General features: G+C 53.3%; 2 protein-coding genes across 2 annotated transcripts in view; one reads left to right on the top strand and one right to left on the bottom strand.

Moving 5' to 3' along the window:
• Arv1 (ARV1 homolog, fatty acid homeostasis modulator) overlaps nt 1-10,935 on the top strand; it is a 24,651-nt gene extending 13,716 nt beyond the window's left edge. Inside the window, exon 6 of the mRNA XM_055617531.1 lies at nt 10,691-10,935. The gene's annotated coding sequence lies outside the window, so the exon portion shown is untranslated. The remainder of the gene's footprint in view (nt 1-10,690) is intronic.
• Fam89a (family with sequence similarity 89 member A) lies at nt 4,471-16,112 on the bottom strand. Its single transcript, XM_055617533.1, has 2 exons — nt 15,807-16,112; nt 4,471-4,872 (listed from the first exon to the last, which is right to left on the bottom strand). The coding sequence occupies exons 1-2, from the start codon at nt 16,074-16,076 to the stop codon at nt 4,612-4,614; spliced, it is 531 nt and encodes a 176-aa protein (XP_055473508.1). The 5' UTR covers nt 16,077-16,112; the 3' UTR covers nt 4,471-4,611.

Genomic DNA, 16,112 nt, shown 5'->3' with positions numbered 1-16,112 from the left:
GGCCTCGAACTCGAACTGATCCATCACTTAAGAGTGAAAAAATGTTAAGACCAGCCAGCTACCAATGGAATGGCATGTAAGGAGAGGGTTTCCCCACTCAAACACAGAGGTTTGTCTGTGTTGTCAGCTAACAGTCCCCAGCAGTTTTGAGCATTTTTAGTGAAAACCTTGAAAGACAAATATGTTGGACACCTTAGTAAACATGCACACCTGCTCCTAGAAGACAGCTGATTTCATTTTGCTCTGATCGTTTGTTTGAGTTGGTGCTTGGTTTTATTTTTTGTTTTGTTTTTGCAGTCCTGGGTGGGGCATGGGGACTTGCACATAGTTTTTTAAAACAAACATTTGTTGAGATGGCTCAGAGGGTGAAGGTTTCTGCTGAAGAGCCTGACCAACTGAATGTGATCCCCAACACCCACATGTTGCAAGGAGAAAACTAGCAGCTGCAAGTTGTCCTTGGAAAAACACACACACATACTATTACTTGAAAGAAAAAGAAAAGTACATGCACCCCAGCAGTGGTTGAAAACCTGCCTCACGACTGCAGTGACAAACCCCAGCACTCAGGAGGCTAAGGCAGGAGGATGCAGAGTTTGAAGTCAGCCCAGGCCTATAGAATGACCTCGAGGAAGAAACCTTAAGTGCTCTCAGAGCCAACTGCCAACTCTTGTTTTCAGTGCCAAGAGAGACCAGGCTGCTCACCAGTGCTGCAGACAGCACGCCCATGGGCAGAGGGCAGATGCCTCTGTCACCAAGGTCTGGAGCCCTCGGACCATGCTGGTAGACAGCGTAGTACATGGGAGTCAAAAAGGTAGATGTGTAGATATTTGCAAGGCCGAATTCATCAGGAAGCTTAGCAGTAACTTAGTCGAAGCCACAAAATGGTTACTGGGAGCGCTTAAGGTCAAGTGACAGGACTGAGTCCCCTTGTTCTTGGTCTGATGGACAGCCTCTGTCCATCTGTAGCCTAGTGGCCAGTCTCTGGGGATCTGTATCTCTTTGTTAAGACAGAATAATTTACTGACCTCCAAATACAGTGCCAGGAAGGGAGGCCCGAAGGAGTTTTGATAAGTAGAGAACTCGCAAGACTAAAACCAGGTTTTAGTATGAGTCTGTGTCTGAGGGAAGCAGTGATGAAAGGAAGTGAGCATTTTGCTGGGACCCTTGATGGAGGTAACAGTCGCTGGTGCCTAGCCACGGCCCTCATTGTACAGTGAGAAACATGCCGTGAAGGGAAGTGCATGTAGCTTAAAGCTAAACTGCTCCTGGCCTGCAGCTAGGAGACTTAGTTCATGCTCATGCATGCATGGGGAGGCAGGCAGGGAGCCTAGATGCAGGTTCCTCCTGTGTGGCCCAAGTTGTGCGGCCCCTGGAGATGCTAGGAGGGACACTGCCGTGCGTTCTTCCTGGCTTGTCACTGGCCAGCATCCCTGTTGTCTCCATCCAGTCAAGTGTCCCTCTGCCCTTGAGAGGACCACAGGCAGCATTATCCACCTAGGTGACCCAGAGTAATTCCAGCCTAAGGCCACTGCTCAGCTCTACAAGGCCTCTCCACACAGGCTTCAGATACAGACGCTTAACGTTCTCCCTTAGACCCCTGTGCGAAGCTGTCTCCATCCATTGCAAAATCCTCACATCACTAGCTGTGCCCACTGCCACAGTGGGGCTCTCGCCCATGGCTGTAAGGGCAATGCAAGAAGCTCTCCAAAAACCACATCCGGTGAGCTGTGAGGCCAACAGCTGTGGTGTACTCCGTTCTGACCAAGGGGCAGATAATGAGGCAGGAGGACTTCCAGGAGTCTAAGGCTAGCCTGGGCTAGAGTGAGTAAGACTGTCTAAGGCTAGCCTGGGCTAGAGTGAGTAAGGCTGTTCAAAATCCCAAGCAAGGAAAGAAGTAAAACGTTTCCACTGCCAGCTGTCCTCTACACTTGGCAGAAGTCAACTTGTGAGGATGAACGTGGCAGGAAACAGGCAAGCGCCTGACCTGCAGCCCTCAGCTTGGCTTGGAGTCAAGGTCAGAGCTGCCTTGAGCACCCTCAGACAAGCAGGACGCCTTGTCTTCCCCACAGTGTGGCTGTTTTCCAAAGTCTAGGTTCATTTTATCTGCCAGCCTTTGTCCTGTTTGTGAACCCACTTAAAAAACAAAAACCAAACCTGCATTAAAAGGCAATTTTAGAGCCAGGTGGTACTGGCGCATGCCTAAATCCCAGCACTTGGGGAGGGAGAGGCAGGCAGATCTCTTTGAGTTCCGAGGACAGCATGGTTTACAGAGCAAGGGACAGCAAGGACTACACACACACACACACACACACACACACACACAATAAAAAATAAAAATAAAAAACTAAAAAAAAAGTAAATCAATCAGTCAGTTTTATTGTGTCATGTGAATTTTTATAAGGCAGCTATCGGGGGAATAAAAGTGATCATAGATAATGCTAGGCTGTTTACAATAAAGGTGCATGGTGGGAGGGACATGCCTTTCCTGACCTGTACCGCCCCTCTGCAGGCAGGCCCAGGCCCTCCAGCATCACTTATTAATCAGATCCAGATCTGGGGTGGGCACTGCTGCTGGAGCTCCCCCAAAGCTCCCCAAGTGACCCTAATGCAGCCAGGGCTGAGACAAGCTGACCTCGGGTTTTCCTCGGTTATGCAGGCCTTGGCCTCAAAGCAGCGCCCTGCAGGTGACTGATTTCCTGTGTTCACTGTCTTGTCCTGTCTGGACGGTCCTGTCACCAACCCCCTTCCCTCTGACTACCGACAGGGCCACTTCTCTGGCTAATCCAGCTCCTTATAGCACAGACAGGTTAACACTCAGGTGGCTGTGTAACTGAATGTAGCCTACCTGTCCCAGACTGCTTTCTGTTGCAGTGAAAAAACACTCAGCAGAAACAGCTTGGAGGAGCACACTGTCCTCCAGGCACAACAGCCATTACCATATCGATGAAAGCAGCCATCTACCCAAGAGACCCACCCTCAAGGTCAGCCTGGTGCCAGCCCTTCGCAGGAAGGTCCAATACCCTCCCCTGAGTTAGCACGCCTTCCTATAAAGCCATCCCAGCTATGTGGAACTCTGTCCCAGCCCTGTCTAGTGAGGTTAGCTTCGGGCGGGCACAGCCGTGGGGGCAGACACGAGCCGCCCTGGAGAAGGACCTTTGGATGCTGCAGCTGTTTGGGAGTCACTCACACTCCGCTAAGTGACAGGAGTAAGCGTATTAGTTTGCCAGGTTGGACTTCTGTAATCCTTGCTTTGGCTGGTCACTGGTTCCCTGCCTGGGGTGAGTACAGACTTGTAGGCGCCCAGGGAAAGTTCACACATAGTTGTATTTGCTAACCTGCACTTCCTCTGTTTGGCCGCCAAAGGGCACTGATGAGCAGCCATGTCCCCTGAAAGTGGAACAAGGAACTGGGTGTGCTCCAAGGCACAAGGTGAAATCTTGCTGTAATGCAGCCTGGTGCCAATGAAATGGCCGTCCAAGCCTGACAGAGATAAATCTGTCTTAAAATTCATTTAATGGCCAGAGAATCCTAAATTTCTTTTAATGTGTGTTAGATTGGACCCACGTTCAGGCTGTAAGTCTGAGCTCAGGGGTTTTTTTTTTGTTTGAGAAAGGGAAGCCCAGAATGGCCTTGGACTCTGAGTTGCCAAGGGTGGCCCTGAACTTCTGATCCTCCTGCCTGGATCTCCTCAGTTCTGGTATTACAGGCATACACCACCATGCCCAGTTGACAGGATAAGTAAAGGCCAAAGCCCAGGCCTCATCCATGCCAGGGACTCTCTGGACCCAGTGAGCCCATCCTAGACCTGCGAAAAAAATGACACACGGCAAGAGACAGCTGATCATCGCATCCGTGTTTAACCCAGAGTGAAGTCCTGAGAAAGGGTTCTAATAAATACGTTAGGGCTTCAGGCGACCCTGCTCGGAAGCATCGTTCCCAACACTGGCGTTCACAGTCAGTCTACCCACGCACGGTCACCACCTCATGGTGAGCGGCACAAGCGTTAGCTTGTCCACGGTTTCTCTTCTCTCTCCACTGTCCATTCATCGGTGGTCTCCCCTCCACCTGCGCCCAAGGTCAGTTTTGGTAGTTGCAGAAAAGGGCTGACCGGAGTGGCAGACTGTCTCCTTCTAGAAAGCTCTCCCGAGTGCCCTGGAAAATCCGTGATCAGCTTTCATCAGTGCAAAGAGGCTGACAGCTCAGTAAGAGCAAGAAAAGACGCAGGCCGCCTTGGGGGTTCCGGGCCAGGGAGACAGTGGCCTTCCTAATCCAAGAGAATATGACACACCTGCCACCGACAAAGAAGCTGAGAGCACTCACCCAAAATGCCGCGAAGGCTGTGCACCTGGAAGCCGTTGTTGTCAGAGCTTCCAGCAGGGGCTACAAGAAGCATCAAGGATATTCTAGCATGCCCCTGGGACGCCCGGAAGACCCTGCAGACAACTGAGCAGGCTGTCCCGTGTCCCTGAGCTCCAAACCCGCTAGGTAAACAAATGGCACGTGTCCCCACATGCCCTGGACTGTCCACCGCAAAGAGGCCGAAGCGCCTTCTTGCAGGAAGAGACACAGATGCTGCCCGTCCGTGTGTGTCAGTGGACTCCTCCCAAGGCGCTAGATGGACTCCAGGACCCAGTCACTGCTGGAGAGGTGGGCGACAGGCAGTGACAGGTCCCGGGGACAGCCTCGGCCCTGGCCGTCGGGGAGAGAGCCCTGCTCCTGGAAGTCCTCCTCCTCATCGAAGAAGCCGTTCTCCAGGGCGTAGGGACAGTCCAGGCTGGAGGTGGCCTGGCACGCGCCCTTGTACTCCTGGATGGACTCGTAGAGGCCGTACAGTTGGCAGAGCAAGGACATGTCCAGCTGTCGGAGGCCAACCTGGAGGGAAGGGAGGGAGGCAGAAACCAAGTCAGCACTGGAATTTCGTTGTAGCCGAACACCCAGCCAGCCAGCCGCCTAGGCTAGCACATTCCTTCCCTCAGAAAGGCTCACGGCCGTGTCGGCGGGCTGCGCAGGACTTCCAGGTAGACACATTCCTCCACTCTGTTATGCCACACCTCAGACCTGAGGGGGTGAGCCCGATCCTGTGGGGCTATGGCCCAGCCTGAATTTGCTCTGGTGCTCCAGACACGCTGTGAAGCCCACAGTTCACACTCTGAGCCCCTCAGCTGGCTTCACCGTGGATGCCAAGTCCACGGGACATTGCTTCTCCCCACACCCAGAGAAGAGAAGAGGCCACATGACTTCCTGGCAGCCCTGGCCCCCACAGTCTGCCTGCCCTGGCCAGAGACAGGATCTCAGTGCTCAGTGACATGCTACCCTGTAGCAACCCCACCTGCTCGGGGCTTTCCAGGCATGGCGGAGTTCATGTGAAGACACTGTGAAGAGAACTGTGAAGAGACTGAAGATGTGTCCTCACACCACCTTCTGAAAACAAGTGTCAGGGACAGGGAGTGTGTGTGTGTGTGTGTGTGTGTGTGTCACCCTCCCTTCCTATGACGAGAAGCAGCCAGGTCCAGAAAAGCATGGCTTCCATCAACCCCAGACCTAGGAGAGAGGTGGCGCTCAGGCGTGCCGAGGAACCCGCAACCTGAACTTGTAACAGGACAAGAACCACACTGGGGCTTGAGAAAGCACTGCTTGCTCACTGCACGCCGCTACCTGTGTGGTCAGGCAGATGAAAGCTACCGCCCACACGCCCAGGGCAAGAGAAGGGTTCCAGTAAGGACCAGCCCTGGGACGCTAACCTCAGGCTCTCGAGGGCAGCCCGCCAGTGCTACCTACGGGATTTCAGTCAGATGCGACCCTGTCACACAAAGTCAGAACCTGTCCATGTCATCCTGCAGAGCCCTCTGCATGAGGTGTGAGCACCCACATGTCCACAGACCTGCTACCGTGCTTTAGCGAGCCCACACCCTGCGGCCTGGACAGGCGAGCAGCTCAGGCATGGTAGGGCATGGCTGCCATCCCGGCCCTCGGCTCACAGGACTGTGAGAGGAGGCCGGCCTGAGCCACTTAGTTATAGCATCAAAAGACAGAACAGCTCCATGGGCTGTTTTCATGAGGATGTTCTGGCCAAATCCTTCCTAAGCATGGCTCCCGGGTTCCAGCCTCTGCCACGTGGGCCCTGACAAACCCAAGTACACCCGGCTGCTCCCAGATTCAGCTTTGACGAAGCCGCACCTTCCGAGACTCACCCCTGTGCTGGCTGAAACTATCCAAGAGGAGGCTCATACAAACAGGTCTCCTGCCCCGCCACCAATTCACCACCGGGAGAAAGGCCTCAGTACCCGGCTCCTCGTGCCAGGAACAACCACAGAAAGACCAAAGGAGCTCTGAGCACACAGTGACGCCCGCCTTCTGGGGTTCCCTGGGGTCGGCCCATGGTGAAAGTGTTGGGATCAGTAAGCAGGCATCTCTATGGCCAGCCCCAAGGGGCCTGACAAACCAGTTATCAGGCATTTGTGAAGCCACCAAGAAGACCACCCGCTGATCACCTGGAACCACCTGCGCATGCCCTGGATCACCTTATAAGAGAACTCCTGGAGCCCCTCCTCTCTCTCTTTCTCTTCCACCTCGTCTCTCTGAGACCCCCTTTCCCTTCCCCTAATAAACCTCCCACATGGAACCGGTCTCGTGGTGTGATTTGTGAACCCGTCGTGTAACCTTCACAGCCGTACGTTTCCTAACAGAAAGAAAAGCCTCTGCCCAGTGGTTCGCAAACTGTCGGATGACAAGGCCATGACCCCTTGTCACCCAGGACACGGTGCAAGGCTTGCCTTCCTGGATGCCCAAGGACATGGCCAGCACGGGTTGCGAGCAGAGCACCTGACTGGACCTCTCTGCACAGGCACACAGATGACTCACAGGGCTGCCCTGTCATTGGGTGTGACCCTGGCCCAGAGACAGCTGATCCGCCTAGAGACTCGGCACGGTCCTGACACACCTGTTAACACAGTCCAGTGCGTGCCCGGTGCGCATGCATACTTCTCCCGGGTCTGCCTGCCTCAGCTCCTCACGGCGCCTGCTCCAGGCGGCCAGGCTAACTTGCCCCCATTCTGCACTTTCCCTGAAGTATAAGAGGCAAATGACACGGAGGCTGTTGCCAGGACAGGCAGCCTTCAGCGTGGCTTAGTGAACACACAGATATGTTACACAGCCCTCAGGTGGCCCAGGGGCCACAGCTGGGCAGGCCATGCAGCGTGCCCACAGCTCAGAACCTAGCACGGTAGGCCTGCCTCCCCCAGAGGGCCCTTTGCCGGGGGGTCTGGAAGGGACGAGGAAGGGGCGTGCACCCCAGGGCGTGATGAAGTCACCGTGGGCAAGAGCAGGTCGCTCTTGTAGAAAGGAGTGTTAAGGAGTTGTCCCTAACCCACCCATACGCTAGCCCGACTCACCCATCACCTGCCATCTCTAGACACCATCCCTCACGTGTCCCTGAGGGACACCTCTGCTCATCACAGCTACTGCAGGATTCGGAGATAACAGCTTTCTTCCAGGCATGTCTGAAAACTTGAGGCTTATTCCAGCCCATCATTCTCAGCGCTGTGGTTTCCCGGCCATCATTGTTACAAGACTGAGCTAGGAAGGGCTAGCTCAGTCACTGCAAGCTGCTGTCCCTCCCCTGCCGGCTGCCTGCCACCTCCCTGCCATTCGCTCTGTTCCTTTAGCTCTTTGCACTGTCCTGCTGCCAGGTGGACCCTGCACACGGATGGGGGCTCCCTGCTGGGCTGAGGCTCCCCAAAGTCCCAGAAGCTCACCGAGGTCGTGGTGAGAGGGTCTCCCCACCAGCTGGAGGGGCTCTTCCTTCTTTCCTCGGGGTGGCCAGGCTGACCTCAGCTCCCCACGCAGCAGAGATGGCCTTGAACTCCTCATCCTCCTGTCTCTGCCTCCCATGTTCTGGAAGGACAGGTGCTCACAATCCTCCTCTGCTGCAGGGACCCTTCCAAAGGAATCCTAGGGGCTAGGGAGACGGCTCGGTGTGGAGAGGGCTTGCCACGCAAGTACAGTGAGCTCAGTTCTGTTCCCCCAAATCTGCACTTATACAAACCACTTGTAGCCAGGCATGCTGGTGATCAGCCCTAATTCCAACACTCAGGAGGCTGAGGGCAGTGGATATCTATGAGTTCAAGGCCAGCCTGGTCTACATAGTGAGTTCCAAGTAGAGATACTCGGTGAGGCCCTGTCTCAGGAGGGAAGTGAAGGAAGGAAGGAAGGGAGGGAGGGAGGGAAGAAGGAAATAAGGAAAGGAAGAAGGAAGGAAGGAAGGAAGAAGGAAGGGAGGAAAAAAGGTGTCTCATAGGAATAAGTCCGTTATTTAAAGACTAAGCTTGTTACCTCGTCATGCCCATGTGACCACAACCTCTACCCAGTGGTGTGCCGAGCACATTCTTCTTGAGCACCACAGTATAATTTTTTTTTCTCAGCCAAAGTTCAAAATCAGATTTTAAAAAATCAAGAATACACTACTTTGTTTACAAAAATAATCATGAAAGTGACTTCCAACAACAGTGGATTCAAAGCAAAACAAACACACAGGGAAATGCCCTGGTTCCTGGCCAGGTGTGGGAAGAGAAAAACAGGCAGATGGCGTACCCACTGTCCCCTGCAGTCACAGCCCAACCTGAACAAAACCACAGGTTTAAAGAGTTGCCGTGCAAGGGGCGAGGAGATGGCTCAGTTGGTAAAGCATGCCAACCTGAGTTCCCAAAACTCAAGCCAGAGCACGTGGGCAGAGACAGGCTCCCAGGGCCAGTTGGTCGCACCAAATTAGCAAACTCCAGGTTCAGTGAGAAACTCATCTCAGAAAATACAGTGGGGAGGAACTCAGGAAGGTCTGTAAAGTCACCCTCTGGCCTCCATATACATGTTCACACATGAACATACATGCTACATGCCTGTGTTGCACTTATACTCAGGTACATACATAGAGACATCAATTAATTATTAACTAATTGATTTGTTTATTTATTTGAGACAAGGTCTCTCTATGTCCTGGAACTTGCTATGAAGGTCAGGCTGGCCTCAAACTCATAGTGATCCACCTGCCTCTGCCTCCAAATGCTGGGGGTAAAGACATACACCACACCCAGCCTGAAATAAATATTTGTTTAAAGAAAAAAGCCTCACATTGGCATATGTGCATGTAATCTAGCTACTCTGGAGGCTGAGGCAAGATGCTTATGATTTGCAGGCCAGCCTGGGTAACTTATTAAGGCTCAAGACACAACCAAAGGCCAGGGTAGCTTGTGCCTTTAATCCAGGGGGTGGGGAGTGAGTGTTCCGGGCCAGCCTCATCTACAATGCAAGTTCCAGGAGAGCCAGGGCTGTTACACAGGGAACCCTGTCCTGAAAAAATAAAAACCCAACAAGAAAACAAACAAAACAAAACTACAGCATACACCATGTAGGAGAATTGCTGTTCCCTTCTGTGAAGCAGAAAGCACAAAGTGGGGTGAAGGGTGGGTTGGGGATACAGACTTACAAGTTGTTTCCATTCACCCCAATCCCAGGCCTCAAACCCGAGGCAAGATTAAAGCAGAACTGAGACCTGGAAGGAGACCCTCTGATCAAGGCATGAGAGCCCAGTACCTGTTGAGTCCCAGGGTGATCCCAGGTCTACAGAGCAGGAAGGGCATGGAGATCTGATTGTCACCCTGCAATGGCCTAGGCCCCTCAGTCCACGGGGCTGGGGCATGCTTCAGTCCTTAAGAGGGCTTGCTTTGCAGGCAGAAGGACCTGGGTTTGATCCCCGATCCCACGTGCGAAAAGCTGGATGTGGGGGAAGAGTCAGTAACACGGAATCCTGGGCAGACAGCAAGAAGGGCTCCAGGGATGGTTGGCCAGCCTAGCCTCTGCAGTGGGACCCAGGCCAGCGAGAAACGTGCATCAGCAGCAAAGACGGTGCGTGGCACTGGAGGAACACCCAGAGGTTGGCCTCTAAACTCCCCACGCACCCAGTGCAGCGTACCTCACCCTGTTCACGAGAACAAACCATCTCCCTTGCATTTTGCTAAAGCACTATGGTAGAGTTTTTAAGCTAATGAAGTTACGGGGCCAAAGGGCAGGTGCAGATTCAATTTCATGTGGATTGTGAAACCGTTCTCCAGATCAAAGCGCACGTGCCAGTACCAGCCAGGCAGGAGAGGCCGCCACTGTCTCCCGGGAAGCCCGGGCTAGGCACAGCACCATCGTTTTTATATCTGTAGTCACAAGGATGCCGACCCCTGTAACTTGTCTTCAGTGGTGTTTATGTGTTTCTATCACCTAGCTTCAAGCCCAGAGGGATACTTGTGCCTCCACTTCCAGGGTGATGGGATCACGGGTATGTGACACCAGGCCTGGCTTCCTGCTGTCACAACCCAGACATTTTATTTCCAGTTCTGTTTGGTTGGTTGGTTTTTTTGTGGCAGGGTTTCTCTGTGTAGCCCTAGCTGTCCTGGGACTCATTCTGTAGACCAAGCTGGCCTCGAACTCAGACTCAGAGATCCACCTGCCTCTGCCTCTCCAGTGCTGGGACTAAAGGTGTGCGCCATGACTGCCTGGCTATTTCTAGTTCTAAGTAAAACTGAGGGTCCTGCGGAGCATTTATGTGTGTGTGTTCTACCAATAAATTTGAAATTCTCAAATTCTCATACTCACACTTACCCATACTTTCTCTAGGAACTAAAATCCCCTTTCCACACTTTCTCTTCAGTGCATTCTTCAGTCTCCCTCCATCTACCTGCTCCTGGCTGGACCAGACCTGGCTCCCATTGATGATGTGTACTTCGGCACTCTGGTCACAGCGCAGAGCCCTGCTGCTCTGAGCTTGCACACCACTTCCCATCCCTTACCCAAGACTACAGGTCTGCCAGACCAGGCAGCCTGTGGCTCCCGCGTCCAATCAGAGAGCAGAGCAAATAACAGTGAGCAGGGCTCGGCCGGCAAGTGGCTCTGTGGTAAGGGTGCTTCTGGTCTCGGTGTAACACAGGGCCAGGGCGGGGATCAATGAAGCAATAAGTGACCTTTATGGAAACAGGGGGACAGGAGGCAATGATGAGGCTTGGCCAGCACGGGCTTTGGGCATGTATCTGACTGGCTCACTTCCTGCTCTGTCTGCATGTGTGGTTTCTGCCACAGAATCAGGGAAGTCTGGAATACACAGGGAGCTTCTGCTGGCACCCCAAGAGCAAACCCTCAAAGCTCCCAGCTGCTGTTTGTTGGAAGTGACCTATAGTGGGCTCCCCCCTCCCAGGAGACCCTTCCCAGCCCCACCAATTGCTACAGCCGCATTAATGCAGGGAGCAAGCCCCAGAACCCAGGGAAGGAAGTTCCGGCATCTAGAGGCAGTGACTGCCAAGGCTGCTGCTCCTCCGAGGCCCGAGCAAATGAAAGCATGCTCAGTGTGCTGAAACCTGGGGCTGTGACGTTTCCATGCAAGAGATGAGCACTTTAGCAGCTGGTGGGGCACTTGGGAATTAGGTCGGTCAGCATGAGCCTGAGGTGCTCTCAGGCAGGTAAATAGGTCGAAGTCTGTCTCACATTGTTGTGACGACACCCATATCCACCTGCATCTCCTAACTTCCTGTTTGCCCTCAGCCCTCTGCAAAATGCTCATCCAGGGAACATAGAGAGTGTAAGTCCTCCATTCTGTGTGTGTGTGAGATAAGAGCGAGACGCCTGTGTGCTCGCCAGAGGTCAGAGGTCGGCGTCAGTGTCTTCTCAGCTGCTTCTCTAGCTTATTTGCTGAGACAGTCTCCCATTGAACCCAGAACTGACTGTTTAAGATGGCTGGCTCTCGAGCTTCAGAGATTCTTTGGTCTCTAGCCCCTGGAGCTGGAACGACACGTTCACACTGCCATGCCTGGCTTCTCTGTGCAGTCTGGGGCCCCAAGCTCAGGTCCTCACGTTTGCACAGCAGACTCTCACCCAGAGAGCCATCCCCCCGCCCCAGCCCCAGTACTCCCATACCAGACCTTCTAGGCTGGGTATCATCGTAGTGCATGCCTATAATCCTAGCACTTGGGAGGTGTAGGCCCAAAGTTCTTGGCCAGGCTAGCCTACACAGTGAGGCTCTGTCTCAAAAAAGAAAAAAAAAAAAAAGAAAAGGAAAGCAAACAAGGAAAAAATATTGGTGTGAGCCTATAACACTAGGGCCACAAGACAATCAAGAGTGGATATTAGCCTCAGCTACACAGTTCAGAGGGAACCCAGCTGCTTGAGGAGATCTTGCCTCAAAAATAAGAGCACAAGTAAATTTGGTTAAAAGAGTTCTGGGAGTCAGGCCCTGGTGGTGCACGCCTTTGATCCCAGCAGATGCAGGCAGGGCTCAGTGAGTTTGAGGTCACCCTAGTCTCCTGAGAGAGCTTCAGGTCAGCCAGGGAAACACAGATAAACCCTGTCTTGAAAAAAACAAAACGAACAGACTATAATTAACTCAATGAACTATAGGCCACAGCTACATGGTAAGACCACCTCAAAGAATCATAAAGACAAAACAAAACTACAAAATTGGACGGGGGGGTGTCTGTCTGTCTGTTTATTTTTTCAAGACAGGATTTTTCTGTGTAGCCTTGGCTGTCCTGGATTCACTCTGCAGACCAGGCTGGCCTCTAACTCACAGAGATCTGGCTGCCTCTGCCTCCTGAAGTGCTGGGATCACAGGCGTGCGCCACCACTGCCTGGCCAATACAGTAATTTTTTTTTTTTAAGCGACCACTTTTACAGTGGCTGAGCACTGGTTTGACCTTTGACTCTTTCCTGGAGGCCGCAGGGACTCCGACATGGGATTACTAGAACAGGAAGTAACAGAGACTGAAGCTACAGCTCTGAGCAGAGGTCAGCGTCAACCAACGGTGGGACTGACCCTCTTTCCAGGAGGGTTCCCTCCCGCTCTGCTCTGCTCCCCTAACTCTTACCATCAGCTTGCACCCCAAGCTCCAACCAGCTCCCTTCCAGCCCTCTACTCCGCATCTGAGATGTCCAGCACACTCCTGGACGGATGCAATGTCACAAGACCCCCCCGCACCAGAAATGCTGCAGGAAACTGTCTTGCAACCCACGATCAAGGTTCAAAGTGACACAGCACTGCCACGCTAGCCACACCTTGCATTCACGGAGGACCCCACAGGACCTAGTGATGGGACGGCTTCGCAGCGTGCACCCCCCAAAATCGAGCTGCAGGGTACGCAGTGACGACCCATGGATGCGCGCTTCCTGTGCGTCTTTGTGTGTGTGCGCGTTCATGCGTGTGTGTGCATGTGCAGCTCACATGGTTAGATGGCCGTGAAGCCCAAGAGACCCAAAACAGGCTGTGATCTCATGGAAGTTAATCCTGAGCAGGCGATTTCCGAAAATATAATTAGGATGTGGAGAGATGGCTGGGAGGTTAACAGCCACGCTGCTCTGGCAGAGGCCTCAAGTTTGGTCCCAGCACTCAGGTCAGGTGGCTCCGAGCCACCTGTAAGTCCAGTTCCGAGGTCCTTCTAGCCTCCAAGGGCATTTGTAATCATGTGCACATACATACATACATACACTCATACATTTAATTAAAAATAGTAAAAATAAATCTAAAAGTTTACTTTAAAAGAAAGTAACATAGGAGTAGTGGCAAATCTCTTTAATCCCAGCACTCAAAAGGCAGAGGCAGGTGGACTTCTGTGAATTCCAGTCCAGCCAAAGGGCTACAGAGAGAGACCCTGCCTCAAAAAAGGAGGCGGAAAAGAACACACAAAATAAACATGCAGAATGTCTCCATGAAGAACTGACAACATGTGACAGCTGGTTCTAATTATCAGCTAGACGCCCTAAGGAGAGTCGCAGACGCTGTCTGGACTAGGTTGGCCTGACGGAATATCTGTGGACAATTGTCTTGAACGTTAGTGGATGTGGGGATTAACACTTAATGAGCCAGGCCACTGAGGGCAGGAACCATGGCCTAGGATCTGAACTGTCACAGCTCAGGGGTGGGGGTGGGTAGGAAGCTAACACTATGCTCTCATTCTCTCACTTGGAACTATGGCTCTGACTAGCTGCTTCAAACTCTTACGGTCTGGACTTCCCCACAGTGACAGACATAACCTGGACCTGAATGTTGAATGATTCTCTCACACCTCAGAGTTCCTACTGCTGCTGATACTCAGGCTTCCACAGCCTCACGTCCACACTGCCCTTCTCCACGCCGACTCTTGCCGTCAAGCTGGAGGCCATGGCTCCACTCTGCTCTCCCAGAGTGCTCTTCCTGTTGCTTGAGGCCTTCCCATCTCTGACTCTGAAACCCTAGAGAAGTCCTCGCTCTGGCCAGAGGACACTCCCTTTCTGTGCTCACAGGGGCTTTCTTCCCTCTGGCGTTTGTCACATTCTGTCCTGACACAGAACTATATCCCCACCACAGATCTGACCTCAGCTTTCAAATTAAATAGAAACACAGCCACCCACGGAAGGCTCTGGAATGAAAGCCCATTCCTGTTAAGTGAGACATGAGTTGTCTCAGAAACCCCACGATTCCCCCAGGTCAGTAAGTCTCTTGAAGAGCCACAAGACAGACTGAAAACTCCCTGTGATGGTTTTCTGAAAGGGCCTGTCGGGGCCTGTAGCCAAACCCTACCTTTAACACTGTTATCAGGCAAACTGACAGCTGCTCATTCCCTCATTTCCTATAGCTGAGCTTCTGAGCTACTGCCCAAGGCGTAATTATAAGGTTCAGGACTTTAGTCACAGTGGGAGGGACCTGGGAAATACCTTTGGGAATGCAGCCGGCTCCCAGGCCTCCCTAACGTGTTTATAAAGCAGAGCCTCACAGACAGGAGTCACCCTGCACCCTGAAACTGATGCAAGAAAAGACACCTTCAGACACCTGGGAGTCCGTCTACCTTCACCAAGCTCAAGCTCGGGCTGTGAGCGCACAATTGATCTCTCTAACCAAATGCAATTTGCCAGATGTGCTAGGCTTAAAGTAGTGGTTATTATTAAAGAAAAATCGGTAGTTTGGAACTTAGGAGGCTCTGTAAGAAACTTGGGAAATCTTTTCAGAGAGAACTAGACATCACTTCCTCGATTAAAAAAAAAATGTTAAGACTGGATTCATTAAATCGTAGTTCGAAGAGCAGGTATGTTCCTTTAAGAGGAGGTAGAAACCGAATTTCTAAACAAAATGTCAGATGCACTAGATGAAGTCAAATCCCCATATATATATATATATATATATAATCTATATATGTATATATAAATTGCCAAATTATATATATACTCTTAGGATAAAAAGGGTTTCTTATATTAGATTTCTTTAGTATTTACGGGTCCCAGTGGTTCTTGGACCAGGGGAAAGAGGGCAGGGGCTTGGGTGGGTGTCTCTGTCCCTCCCTACCTGGCCTACCACAGGAAGCAAGCTGGGACAGGGCTCTCTGCGGCCCAAATCCCTGCCCTGGCGTCACCCTGAGTCGCGCGTCCTGGTCCAGGAACACCGGCAGCACTTCGCAGGACGGAGGAAAACTAAACCCCATTGTTTAAGACCAGACGCACCGACTTCACCCGGCCGGCCGGAGCACGGCTTCCGTGCCGGTAATCGGATTCCTGGCGGGCGGCCGGGGAGGGGCCCGGCCGTCCATCTGCTGTCCACAGCGACCGCAGGCCCGGCGCACAGGAAGCCTGCTCCTCCCGGGACCCGACGGGCGGACCGCGCCGCGCCCTGGCCTGGCCCAGGAGAACCCCAGCCGCTGAGGCTGCCCTGCGCGCGGATGTCCAGCCGCGGGGAGCCCGAGATGGGAGCGCACGGGCTTCCAGGGAGCAGAGGAGACGGGCCCCCGACGGGACCCGCTGCGCCTGGTCCTTACCATCTCCTTGCGCAACAGTGCCAGCGCGGCGTCCAGGTTGGGCGGCTTGGCCGGCGTCCCCGCTGCCCGCGCCCCGCCGCCGCCCGCGCCCCCTCGGCTCAGCTCGTCCTGGATACGCGACTTCTGCGCGTACAGCCGCTGCAGGTGCCGCCAGCCGCCCGCCGTGCCGCCCGCCGCCGAGTGCAGCAGCCCGCTCAGGCTTTTGGGTAGCGGGGGCAGCCCGTCCACGCGCAGCCCCCTGGCCGCGCCCGCCGACGCGGCCCCGCTCATCTCACCGGCGTGCGCAGCTCAGCCCGGGTCCCCGGA

Source organism: Psammomys obesus, unplaced genomic scaffold, assembly GCF_907164565.1.
Source record: "Psammomys obesus unplaced genomic scaffold, mPsaObe1.curated_primary_1811, whole genome shotgun sequence".
In the NCBI taxonomy this organism is placed as follows: domain Eukaryota; kingdom Metazoa; phylum Chordata; class Mammalia; order Rodentia; family Muridae; genus Psammomys; species Psammomys obesus.
The sequence above is the reverse complement of the archived record's forward strand: the minus strand, read 5'-3'. Positions and strand labels throughout refer to the sequence as shown.